Here is a 12,793-nt window from a genome sequence, read left to right as displayed (position 1 = left end):
TGTTGTTGGGCTCCAGCTACCATCAACTCTAGCCAGCATGACAGCAGTGGTAATTGAGCATCATATGGAGGGCCACAGATTCCCCAATGCTAATTTCATGTATAAATTGCCCTGTGTTATAGGAACAGGTGAGCTTATACAAATAAAAATTAAATAGAGAAAACTACAGATAAAAGCACTGAATTTAATTTGATGTTTAAATATTGAAATGTACTGACCTGTGCCTCCATTACCATTAACTGCTTCCTTTTCTTCCTCCTCCTCTTCTTCAGGAAATGAACTGTCCATTTTTTCCATTTTGCTGACTGAAGTGGTTCTTTTTCTTTGAGATTCTGGATCAAAATCATTATCAAAAAGCACTTGGTCTACTGGATCTGGTTGAAATGGGCTTGGCTCAGCTGGAGGTTTAGGGGTACCATAGAAATTTCCTTTTTTTGTATATATAAGAAATAAAGCATATGAACATTAATTAGAAATTATAATAAGGATTTCTGAGGCATTCTTTTTCAGAGGTAGGCACCTCATTCAGCATTAATTGCCAAATTTTAACTTCATCACTAGTCTAAAGCTCAGCAAATTTATATAATTTATATTTAATTAATATAATTTGCTTGCATATAATCTCAGTTTAGGGTGTTAACCAAGGTTTCTGTGGGGGTATTATAAGCTCTACAATTACTTACATATAATACAGTGTAACCTTGGTTTATGAACACCTCGGTTTATGAATTTTCGGTTTATGAACGCTGCGGACCCATCTGGAACGGATTAATTCATTTTCCATTACTTTCAATGGGAAAGTTTGCTTCAGTTTATGAACGCTTCAGTTTAAGTACTCCGCGGACTGTCTGGAACGGATTAATCCACTTTCCATTACTTTCAATGGGAAAGTTCGCTTCAGTTTATGAACGCTTCAGTTTATGAACAGACTTCCGGAACCAATTGTGTTCATAAACCGAGGTACCACTGTATTCAAAAAAGACTGTCTCCTTAAAAATCATGACATGAATTAGAAATAATAATCTGAAATAAAAAATGTGAGTTTTAATAAGCTTCTGTGTACCAAGTTTTTCAGACATGTTTTCATAATGGTCACTTTACAGGCATGATTGATGCTGGTGTACACCATTGTTTTCCGCAGGAAATTGTGTGGATGACATACTCCCGATTTTGAACATCTATATATATATACCTTGGAATCCTGATTGGGCCAAAGCTCCCTGATGTGTATTTACAGAGATTTGACGATGTATATGTCAAACACTTTTTGCATTTGCTATGGGACTCTATACAGTTAGACAAGCATAGTGAGGCAATCTTGACCTCTACACATGAAGTGGGGTGATACCCTCACTTTAAATATAGAAAGATTGTACCCACTGGAGTCCCCATGGTTGATGGGGTTTGCTTATATGTGGCTGTGAATGGATCAATGGGGCAGTGTGCGTGTATGTGAGAGGAGGGTAGTGAACATGCTCTATTTTGACTGTGGTCCTTCCCACTGTTGGCTTGAGGGTCCCTGACAGGTTACCCCCAAAGGAATGTGGGCCTCCAGGGGAAAAGCATCCCCCACCCCTGTTCTAATAGAAGCTCCTCCCCAATATGCTTAAAAGCTAGAGGTAGGCTATAAACTTCAATTGTCTATATCTTTAATTGTCTAAGTACTTGTGTGTTTCTATAGAATACAGAGATTAAGTAGCATATTCTACTTTGCATGAAGTCGCCATGAATGGTGATATACTATAATTTTCAAACATACCAACAGAGTAAGTAGGAAACCAAAAGTGGTTGCTCTATATGGGCCTCCTAACAAATAAGGGACTTGTTATTTTACTTTGTATTCACTAATGTCCCAGAATGAGACCTGCAAGAGCAACAATGAAAATGAAAACCAATTTCATTTTAACACACAGCACATGATAATTAACTGATCTGGAACAATCTGCAATTTTTGGCAAAGTGAAGTCAAGAGCAAATTTATTTTTATGGAGTAATATGTAACAGCAATTTACACAAAGGCGATATTACACTGTTGGAAGTTTAGTCCCATGCTTTCAAATGGCAGCATGTTCTCCAAATAAAGCTATTAGCTGAATATTGAATTACACCTAAAATACTTCTATTTTAACATGCTGCCTCACTTGAGGGATTCTGGCAGTATTTTCCAATAAAACAAGTGCCCTGGAACAAAAATTTAAACAAACTGCTTTCAGTCCTTAATTAATCATATGATTTGAATGTGGGAATTTTGTGTAATACAGAAGAGATTGCCAGGACTCCAGCTACGTTTTGAAACTAAGCATTTTGCCCTTGCAAAATATTTTAGAAATCCATACCAAATGTCATTATCAGCTTATGCTGGCAAGGCAAAATAGTGCTGGCAAGGCAGAGAAAGTTAATGTTTTGGCAAATGCTGTTACCTGATTAGAAAATGTCATTTAGAAAAATGTTGAAAAGGAAGCCAATTTATGAAGCTTAAAAAGAATAATCAGTACAAATATTTACACAAAATCAGTGTCTTAAATTTAGAGGATTCTTTAAACATTTAAGAGTTTAAAAGGCAGCTTAAGAGTTTAAGACCAGTTTTCAAATTAAGTGTAACTGCTCTATTTGTGCATACGCAAATATACCACACTCATAAAGCAAAACCAAAAAAACCAAGAGAGTACACTTAGTTGCTGCATTCATATTATATCTCTGCTTAATAAACAAGACATGAACAAGCCTTGTGCTGGGGGCACAATTACCTTCCTTCCTTTCTCAGCTTGATATATGGAGATCTTAAATTAACACTATTTTCCCATTATGTCCAAACTATGGTTACCTGTTTCAGAATAAGTCAGATCTTAAACCAACTTCAGAAACATGGCTTAAGATCTTGGCATGTTCCAAACCTTGGAGTTGTAGTTTCCCAGTTTGCACATAACAGGTACCTGTGGTTAATTGAAAACTTCATGGCATGTCAAGGGGGTGATGGTCAGCATGAAGGCAGAGCACACAGCAAAAGTCTCATGTGTCTCTCATTCAAACCAGGCCAGTGAACATGCTAAAAAACTGAGAAGCCCCTTTTAAACCACATGCTAGATTTTGTTCTCCCTGACATTTAGGATTAGATTATTTTCCTAACTCTGCAACAATATACTTTGTCATTTCTGGGTGCCTGGCTGTAGCATTCTCTGTCTCTACATTAGGAAAGTCAGCACCACATTTTATCAGATCTGCCCTATTCTTAATAGTGATGCAGAAAAGCATCATTGAATGACAGTAGTACTCATGGCTAAGAGCAAGGGCAGAATAGGTTAACTTCAGTGTACCATTATATTTGTCATTTACAGAGGTGCCTGCAAGCACAGGAGAGAGGAATTGGTACCAATCACCCTGTAGAAATCTAGACTCTCAAACCATGTTTTCTCCTTGGAAACTGGAGAATCAAACTTATTTAAGGGGGGGCTTGTTTTTAATAATCTAAATTAACTGTACTTAAAAAAAAACAAAATTCATTCCTCAGGAATATAAAATAACTGTAATATTAACATATAAAAACAGGATTTGTCATGGAAGAATTAATCTGTAAACAAAATAATATATTATTGCATCTGACAAAATATGTGAATCAAGCTGGTGAATTGATTTTAAGTTTTTTAACATACCATCATATGTTCCACTTTCTAGCAAGGCTCCACTTTCTTCTAGTGCCTTAAATTGTTCAACAGGTATAAAATTATAGTCCACCCCAGGGACCTCCCCATCTCTGGGAGCTCTTGTAGTGCCTAGGGGACAGAAAGGAGGAAGAACAGCTGTAAAATTTCCTAGCACTGTTGGTTTACAAAACACTCTGCTTGTACCAGAACTTGACAAAAAATAATAATTTATGCTGCATACAAGGCTGTCGCCTCAGCAAGATCATAATCAGAAAATTCTCATTCAAAAGCACTCTAGTTTGTGAAACTAGGGCAATAAATTATGTAGCATTAATATATTTTAACAAAAGAACCAACATGATTTTATGCAATCTACTGCTATGAAATGCATGCGTGCATTAAAAAAAATAGCTATTTGAATATTTTTTCACCTTTTAGCACTAATGCACTTCTCTCTCTACAAACTCTCCCTTGAGAACAGGGATTGCCAACTACTTTAGCCTAGGGGGCCATACACATTTGAATTCAGCTGCTGGTGCACTGAAGGAATTTGCAATTGACTACTATCAGCTAAGGGGACACAGGTGGCGCTGTGGTCTAAACTACAGAGCCTAGGGTTTGCTGATCAGAAGGTTGGCGGTTCGAATCCCAGTGATGAGGTGAGCTCCTGTTGTTCGGTCCCAGCTGCTGCCCACCTAGCAGTTTGAAAGCACGTCAAAGTGCAAGTAGTTAAATAGGTACCGCTCCGGCGGGAAGGTAAATGGCATTTCCGTGCGCTGCTCTGGTTCGCCAGAAGCAGCTTAGTCATGCTGGCCACATGACCTGGAAGCTGTAGGCGGACAAACACCGGCTCCCTCAGCCAGTAAAGCGAGATGAGCATTAAAACCCCAGAGTCGTCCATGACTGGACTTAATGGTCAGGGATACCTTTACCTTTACCTTACTATCAGCTAAGAATCCAACTAAGCTTTTGAACGATTTTTAAAACAGTTTTTTATATAACTGAAAGTAAAAACAAAAAACAAAAATGCTGAACACAGTAGCCTGGTTTGCCTTTCACAGTAAACCATAGTTACAAACTATGCCATGGCTTGCCAACGTGATCCACCTGGAGAAGGAACTGGCAAGCCACTCCAGTATCCCTGCCAAGAAAACTCCATGGACAAAGACAACAGGCATATAAAAGTTATGACGCTGGAAGATGAGCCCCTCAGGTCGGAAGGCGTCCAACATGCTACTGAGGAAGAGCGGAGGACAAGTACAAGTAGATTTAGAGCTGATGAAGCGGCTGGGCCAAAGCCGAAAGGACGCTCAGTTGCGGATATGCCTGGAAGCGAAAGGAAAGTCCGATGCTGTAAAGAAAAATATTGCATAGGAACCTGGAATGTAAGAACCATGAGTGGAGGTAAGCTGGATGTGGTCAAAAATGAAATGACAAGAATAAATATCGACATCCTGGGCATCAGTGAACTAAAATGGAAGGGAATGGGCGAATTCAGTTCGGGTGACTATCATATCTACTACTGTGGGCAAGAATCCTGTAGAAGAAATGGAGTGGCCCTCATAGTCAACAAAGGAGTGGCAAAAGCTGTAATGGGATGCAATCTCAAAAATGACAGAATGATCTCGATACGAATCCAAGGCAGACCTTTTAACATCACAGTAATCCAAGTTTATGCACCAACTACCGGTGCTGAAGAAAGTGAAATTGACCAATTCTATGAAGACTTACAACACCTTCTAGAAATGACACCAAAGAAGGATGTTCTTCTCATTACAGGGGATTGGAATGCTAAAGTAGGGAATCAAGAGATAAAAGGAACAACTGGCAAGTTTGGCCTTGGAGTTCAAAATGAAGCAGGGCAAAGGCTAATAGAGTTCTGTCAAGAGAACAAGCTGGTCATCACAAACACTCTCTTCCAACAACACAAGAGACGACTCTACACATGGATATCACCAAATGGGCAGCATCGAAATCAGATTGATTATATTCTCTGCAGCCAAAGATGGAGAAGCTCTATACAGTCAGCAAAAACAAGACCTAGAGCTGACTGTAACTCAGATCATCAGCTTCTTATAGCAAAATTCCAGCTTAAACTGAAGAAAGTAGGAAAAACTACTGGGCCAGTAAGATACAATCTGAATCAAATCCCAGATGAATACACAGTGGAAGTGAGGAACAGGTTTAAGGATTTAGATTTGGTGGACAGAGTGCCTGAAGAACTATGGATGGAGGCTCGTAACATTATACAGGAGGCAGCAACGAAAACCATCCCAAGGAAAAGGAAATGCAAGAAAGCAAAATGGCTATCCAACGAGGCCTTACAAATAGCGGAGGAGAGGAGGCAAGCAAAATGCAAGGGAGATAGGGAAAGATACAGGAAACTGAATGCAGATTTCCAAAAAACAGCAAGGAGAGACAAGAGGGTCTTCTTAAATGAGCAATGCAAAGAAATAGAGGAAAACAATAGAATGGGGAAAACCAGAGATCTGTTCAAGAAAATTGGAGATATGAAAGGAACATTTCGTACAAGCTCCGAGGGCCTTCTGGCGGTTCCCTCACTACGAGAAGCCAAGTTACAGGGAACCAGGCAGAGGGCCTTCTCGGTAGTGGCACCCACCCTGTGGAATGCCCTCCCACTAGAGGTCAAAGAGAACAACAATTACCAGACCTTTAGAAGGCATCTCAAGGCAGCCCTGTTTAGGGAAGCTTTTAATGTTTAATGGATTTCTGTATTTTAATGTTTGATGGATTTCTGTATTTTAGAATTTCTGTTTTGTTGGAAGCCGCCCAGAGTGGCTGGGGGAACCCGGCCAGATGGGCGGGGTATAAATAAATTATTATTATTATTATTATTATTATTATTATTATTATTATTATTATTACCATAATCAAGGACAAAAGTGGTAAGGACCTAACAGAAGCAGAAGACATCAAGAAGAGGTGGCAAGAATACACAGAGGAATTATACCAGAAAGATATGGAGGTCTCGTACACCCCAGGTAGTATGGTTGCTGACCTTGAGCCAGACATCTTGGAGAGTGAAGTCAAATGGGCCTTAGAAAGCACTGCTAATAACAAGGCCAGTGGAAGTGATGATATTCCAGCTGAACTATTTAAAATTTTAAAAGATGATGCTGTTAAGGTGCTACACCCAATATGCCAGCAAGTTTGGAAAACTCAGCAATGGCCAGAGGATTGGAGAAGATCAGTCTACATCCCAATTCCAAAGAAGGGCAGTGCCAAAGAATGCTCCAACTACCGCACAATTGCGCTCATTACACACGCTAGCAAGGTTATGCTTAAAATTCTACAAGGCAGGCTTAGGCAGTATGTGGACCGAGAACTCCCAGAAGTGCAAGCTGGATTTCGAAAGGGCAGAGGAACCAGAGACCAAATAGCAAACATGCGCTGGATTATGGAGAAAGCTAGAGAGTTCCAGAAAAACGTCTACTTCTGCTTCATTGACTATGCAAAAGCCTTTGACTGTGTCGACCACAGCAAACTATGGCAAGTTCTTAAAGAAATGGGAGTGCCTGATCACCTCATCTGTCTCCTGAGAAATCTCTATGTGGGACAAGAAGCTACAGTTAGAACTGGATATGGAACAACTGAGTGGTTCAAAATTGGGAAAGGAGTACGACAAGGTTGTATATTGTCTCCCTGCTTATTTAACTTATATGCAGAATTCATCATGCGAAAGGCTGGACTAGATGAATCCCAAGCCGGAATTAAGATTGCCGGAAGAAATATCAACAACCTCAGATATGCAGATGACACAACCTTGATGGCAGAAAGCGAGGAGGAATTAAAGAACCTTTTAATGAGGGTGAAAGAGGAGAGCGCAAAATATGGTCTGAAGCTCAACATCAAAAAAACCAAGATCATGGCCACTGGTCCCATCACCTCCTGGCAAATGGAAGGGGAAGAAATGGAGGCAGTGAGAAATTTTACTTTCTTGGGCTCCTTGTTCACTGCAGATGGTGACAGCAGTCACGAAATTAAAAAACGCCTGCTTCTTGGGAGAAAAGCAATGACAAACCTAGACAGCATCTTAAAAAGCAGAGACATCACCTTGCCGACAAAGGTCCGTATAGTTAAAGCTATGGTTTTCCCAGTAGTGATGTATGGAAGTGAGAGCTGGACCATAAAGAAGGCTGATCGCCGAAGAATTGATGCTTTTGAATTATGGTGCTGGAGGAGACTCTTGAGAGTCCCATGGACTGCTAGAAGATCAAACCTATCCATTCTTAAGGAAATCAGCCGTGAGTACTCCCTGGAAGGACAGATCGTGAAGCTGAGGCTCCAATACTTTGGCCACCTCATGAGAAGAGAAGAATCCTTGGAAAAGACCCTCATGTTGGGAAAGATTGAGGGCACTAGGAGAAGGGGACGACAGAGGACAAGATGGTTGGACAGTGTTCTCGAAGCTACGAACATGAGTTTGACCAAACTGCGGGAGGCGGTGCAAGACAGGAGTGCCTGGCGTGCTATGGTCCATGGGGTCACGAAGAGTCGGACACGACTAAACGACTAAACAACAACATTGTTTAGGAACCAGCCTATTGGAATTATATAATTTTATTGCTAGTGCATCCAGTTACAGTCCATCACACTTTTTGCTGTGAACAGATTAAGAATTTCTGACTGCAGGGGCTTTTGATGTCATGCTTTAGCAAGGGCAAAAGTACCTCAAATTTCAGTTTCAGTTATGTTGCCCCCTCTAGCCGGAAATCTCTTCCAAGCCTGTCATTACTTTCCTCTTGTTTATGTGCAGTGCTGTATTGGCTACATAAGCAATAGCAGTCACACTTGACCAATATTTAGGAAATTATCAGCATAAGCGTTAACATGTTAGGAAATTATATTTCAGCATAAATTATTTGTGTAATTTAAAGTAAAATGTAAACATCTGATTAAAATCTTATTGCCATCTATTTAGGGAAATTAACCTATTTGGAGAGGTCTAAGTACCAAAAACACTGAGGTTACCTGTGTCACTTATAAGACCGGCCAACTCTTATTGAGGTGCTTTGTCACTTTTGTAAAAAGGACTTTACAGGGAAGTATGGGTTGTTGGATTTTTGTAGCGGTATAACAGAGTCTGATGGTAAGCATTTGTGGGAGATAGTCATTCCTTGGCAATTGAAAGCTACCCTAGGAATATCTGGCTGAATGGGATTGGAGCAAAGACAAAGGGCGAAGATATAATAAGCTTTTTTTTAAAGAGCACACAAAGGAAAGGAAGCGATGAACAAGGAGATGAAGGAGACTAAAAAACAAAGGAAGAAGGAAAATTCTCCATGGAAAGCAAAAAGACCTGTGCTAACCAGCTGCAGGGAGGAAGAACCTGCAGGAAGAGGAGGCAAAAGGCTTTGAAGACCCTGCATATCACATCCAGAGGGAGACATCACCCTGTTCACCGAATGTCCTCCAGCTCAATCCAGTAAATAGCAATTTTATAACAAGGGTGGATTAAAAAAAGATTTTCTGTTATATAAACTAGTAGGCAGTAATTCCAATACAATTTATTACCTCAATAATATTGCAGTTTGGTCAAAATTGACTTTCCTTTCGTGTTTTGTCATGCTTCTCACCTACATCTATTAAATAAGTCTTTTGATCTACTGAGATTTCTGAACTGAGGGGAAGTATTTGAAGAACAAACTTAAACACAGCCTCAAGGTTTTTTTCCAGTTCAATGAACTAATTCAAAACATTCAAATAGTTTAAAGTTAGGCTTCCAAAACACAGCACATTCAAAATATTACTTTGAGACGAATATACATTTAGTTTACTCAGACACAGCACTTTCCTGCAGATTTTTTGTGTTGTTAATGCAAAGGAGTACTGATTAAAGTTGGTTTATTTCAATCTTTATTGTTTAATAACTTTAAGTAAAAGATACCAAAGTTTAAGAGAGAGAAATTAAGACACTGGGTGAGCTTGTCATACTCACGAGCAGATGCACTGAAATCAATGGATGATTAATTACTATGACTTGGTTGGATATCACCCACTATCTAAATACAGTATTTGGCTCTGTGTAGAACAAGCAAAATCTATGCAGGTCCTGATGACATTCTTTGAAGACATGTCTGGGAGAGACATACAATATTTTCCCGTCTATAAGACACCCCCATGTATAAGACGACCCCTATTTTGGGGGACTCCGATTTAAGAAAATGGGGGGAGATGGCCCCCGTGTATAAAACAACTCCAAATTATTTTTTAGGGAAAAAACCTACGGTAATCTTATACATGGGAAAATGTGGTATATCCTATTTGGAGGAAGTATTAAAAATGTAGTATTTTGGAAATTAATATTGGAACTTCATATAAATACCATTCCAAATGACCTGTTGACAGGTTTTTATGTTGTTGTTATGCAAGATACATGGTATTATGAGATATTTTAGAAATAATTACCCATCACATGACAGTAAGGATTGCCTTAACCTATAAATGGGGGAAATCCTGGCTTGCCAGTAGAAACTGAAAAGTCTCCAGAGCTTTAGAAACCACATTCATGAGCAAGTTAACCAAAATTAAAGTCAGAGAATAATCTCTTTAAAAATTGTGCATGGGGGTATTGATACAACCTCATAGATTATTAGGTACTATGAAGGAAGCTTACATAGTGATTTTATTGTTTTATATTAGATGTCCATAATATTTCATTCATTTTGATTTTTTCCTCCTTAATGTATTAATGATTTGTGAAAGTCTAAAAAATAAATTAAAAAACAAAACTTGCTACCAACAGAGCTTAAACAAAAAAAGTGTCTAGATACCGTGTTTCTCATATTTTAAGTCATCCCTACAAAATAAGCCATGGCAGGATTTTCCTGAGTTGAAGAAATATAAGACATACCCCAAAAATAAGCCGTAGTGGTGGGAGCAGGTCTGGATGGCGCCATGGAAGAGGAAGATGCCTGTCAGCGCCCGGAACCGGCTGCTGCTGCCCCTCCAAAATGTCCAGCAGCATGCACCGCACCAAGCGCTGACCCGGCGGCGGGACTGGCAAGAGCCGCAGTGCGTGCTGCTCCAAGCCCCGACCCGGTGGCGGGACGCAGCAAGAGCCACAGCCCGCGCTGATCCGAGCCCCGACCCGGCGGCGAGACCCGGCAAGAGCCTCAGCGCGCGCCGCGTGGAGCCCCGACCCGGCGGGACCCAGCAGCGTGCCCTGCTGAAGCGCCGACAACGCGTGCAGCAGCAGCCAGTTCCGGGCGCCGAGCCACGACAGGAAGAGGAGGGACGCAGCGGGACGCAGCTACAATGACAAAAAACACCCGGCCGAGCCTTCATTGGCCGCCGCGGCTGCCACTCGCTGGTCCCTCCTCTTCCTGTCGCGCGCGCTGCAGGTCCCGCCGGTCCCGCCGCTGGGTTGGCGCTTGGCGCTGGTGCTGCTCCAAGCCCCAACCCAGCGGTGGGACGCAGCAAGAGCCGCAGCGCGCGCTGCTCCGAGCCGGGATCCGGCAAGAGCCTCAGCGCGCGCCGCGTGAAGCCCCGACCCGGCGGGACCCAGCAGCGTGCCCTGCTGAAGCGCCGACAACACGCCCAGCAGCGCAGCAGCAGCCAGTTCCGGGCGCCGGACAGGGGAGGTACCATACTGTAATTTTTTTAAAAAAATAATAAGACACCCCCCGAAAATAAGCCATAGGCTTATTTTCTTGAGAAAAAAAGATTATAAGACATGACTTATAATATGAGAAACACGGTAGAGAAGGGCACTATATTTTATGGTACTGGAGTAAAAGGAATATGAAAGCTATTTAAGCAAACATTCTGTTTAAAGTTTTATGTAGCTCCAAAAGTAAACTAAGGTCAAGTTTCTTGTGTTTACCACAATCTATTACAATGAAGAACAAGAAGAGAAATGCTGATTAAGAAAGATGCAAGTATGGAAAACGTGTGGTCTAATATAGCATATTGTTCTTCTTATTATTAACATTTGTTTGTTATTCTACACACACAGAAAGTCTAAGAATGGCATAAGAAATGGTTTAATAAGAAAAGACGAATAAAGAAATAGTGGGTGAGATAGAAAGCCATGATACTTCAGCATTGCAGATAAGTAAGCCCATCTCTCAAACTTGACTCACAGGAAGTGGTGGAGATAAAGATCCAGATTTTATATATTATATATTTTATAATTTTCAATGTCTTAAAAAATGGAAACATGTTCAGGAAGAGGTGGTATACAAATACCTTAAAACAAATACTGTAAACCTATTACCTTTTCACTTCACTTCATTTCATCCTTTTGAATAAGATGGCTGCGGCCTATACATATGGTATGTATTCTTTATGGAGATATTGAATGTTTAACAAAATAGTTATGTCGGTATGTTAAAACACTTACATGGGATTGTTCTTAAGTAGAGATTATCTCTGATCACCTGCTGTAGTTTATGATCAATTGAACCTTTCTGGAACTGCAGGCTTAGATAGTGACGCAAATCTTTGTTGATGACTTTGCCTGTAAGACAAGAACAGAGCATCTTAGAATACTGTAATCTGTAATTACAGTAAAACACCAAGGACCCATAATTTATAAGAAAGCGCTTCTCAGATAGAAGAGACTCCATGAACAAAATAAATGGAAACACCAACACTTTCAATGTTGGTGAAACCAACCATGCTTTTGCAGATATCAATAGCCATACTCCCTGTGGCAGATGGGGAACCTGTGGCCCTCAAAATTACCATCTTCTATCTAAAACAGCTGAAGAGGACAGAGTTGACACAACAGAAGGAAGAGTTCCCCTAACAACAAACTGCATTGGGAAAATTTTAATGTCTAACATTTTACAATTTTTGATGTGCTGTGGGCTGCCCAGAGTGTCTGGGGAGACCCAGCCAGATGAGCGGTGTATAAATGATAAAATCATCAATATCACCATCACTCCTTCAGCCACCTGTTGTTCCCAAACATGGAAACAGGTTCAGACATGCATGAGTGTCTCAAGCAAATGTGGCAATAGATGGAGCCTAGCCGCTCGCTCTATCTATCTATCTATCTATCTATCTATCTATCTATCTATCTATCTATCTATCTATCTATCTATCATCTCTCTCTCTCTCTCTCTCTCTCTCTCTCTCTCTCTCTCTCTCTCTCTCTCTCTAATAGCGGAAGTAAACAAAGTGCC

At 40.6% G+C, this 12,793-nt stretch overlaps 1 protein-coding gene across 4 annotated transcripts in view; it reads right to left on the bottom strand.

Annotated features, from left to right (window-relative positions):
- MAGI3 (membrane associated guanylate kinase, WW and PDZ domain containing 3) overlaps positions 1-12,793 on the bottom strand; it is a 141,471-nt gene that overhangs the window by 68,642 nt on the left and 60,036 nt on the right. For all 4 annotated transcript variants that reach the window (XM_035122261.2, XM_060277153.1, XM_060277154.1 and 1 more), the window contains exons 2-4: positions 12,007-12,123; positions 3,651-3,770; positions 219-428 (exon numbers count right to left, since the gene is read on the bottom strand). In XM_035122261.2, coding sequence (XP_034978152.2) covers positions 219-428; positions 3,651-3,770; positions 12,007-12,123 — 447 coding nt within the window. The remainder of the gene's footprint in view (positions 1-218; positions 429-3,650; positions 3,771-12,006; positions 12,124-12,793) is intronic.

Source organism: Zootoca vivipara, chromosome 7, assembly GCF_963506605.1.
Source record: "Zootoca vivipara chromosome 7, rZooViv1.1, whole genome shotgun sequence".
Classification (NCBI taxonomy): Eukaryota; Metazoa; Chordata; class Lepidosauria; order Squamata; family Lacertidae; genus Zootoca; species Zootoca vivipara.
The sequence above is the reverse complement of the archived record's forward strand: the minus strand, read 5'-3'. Positions and strand labels throughout refer to the sequence as shown.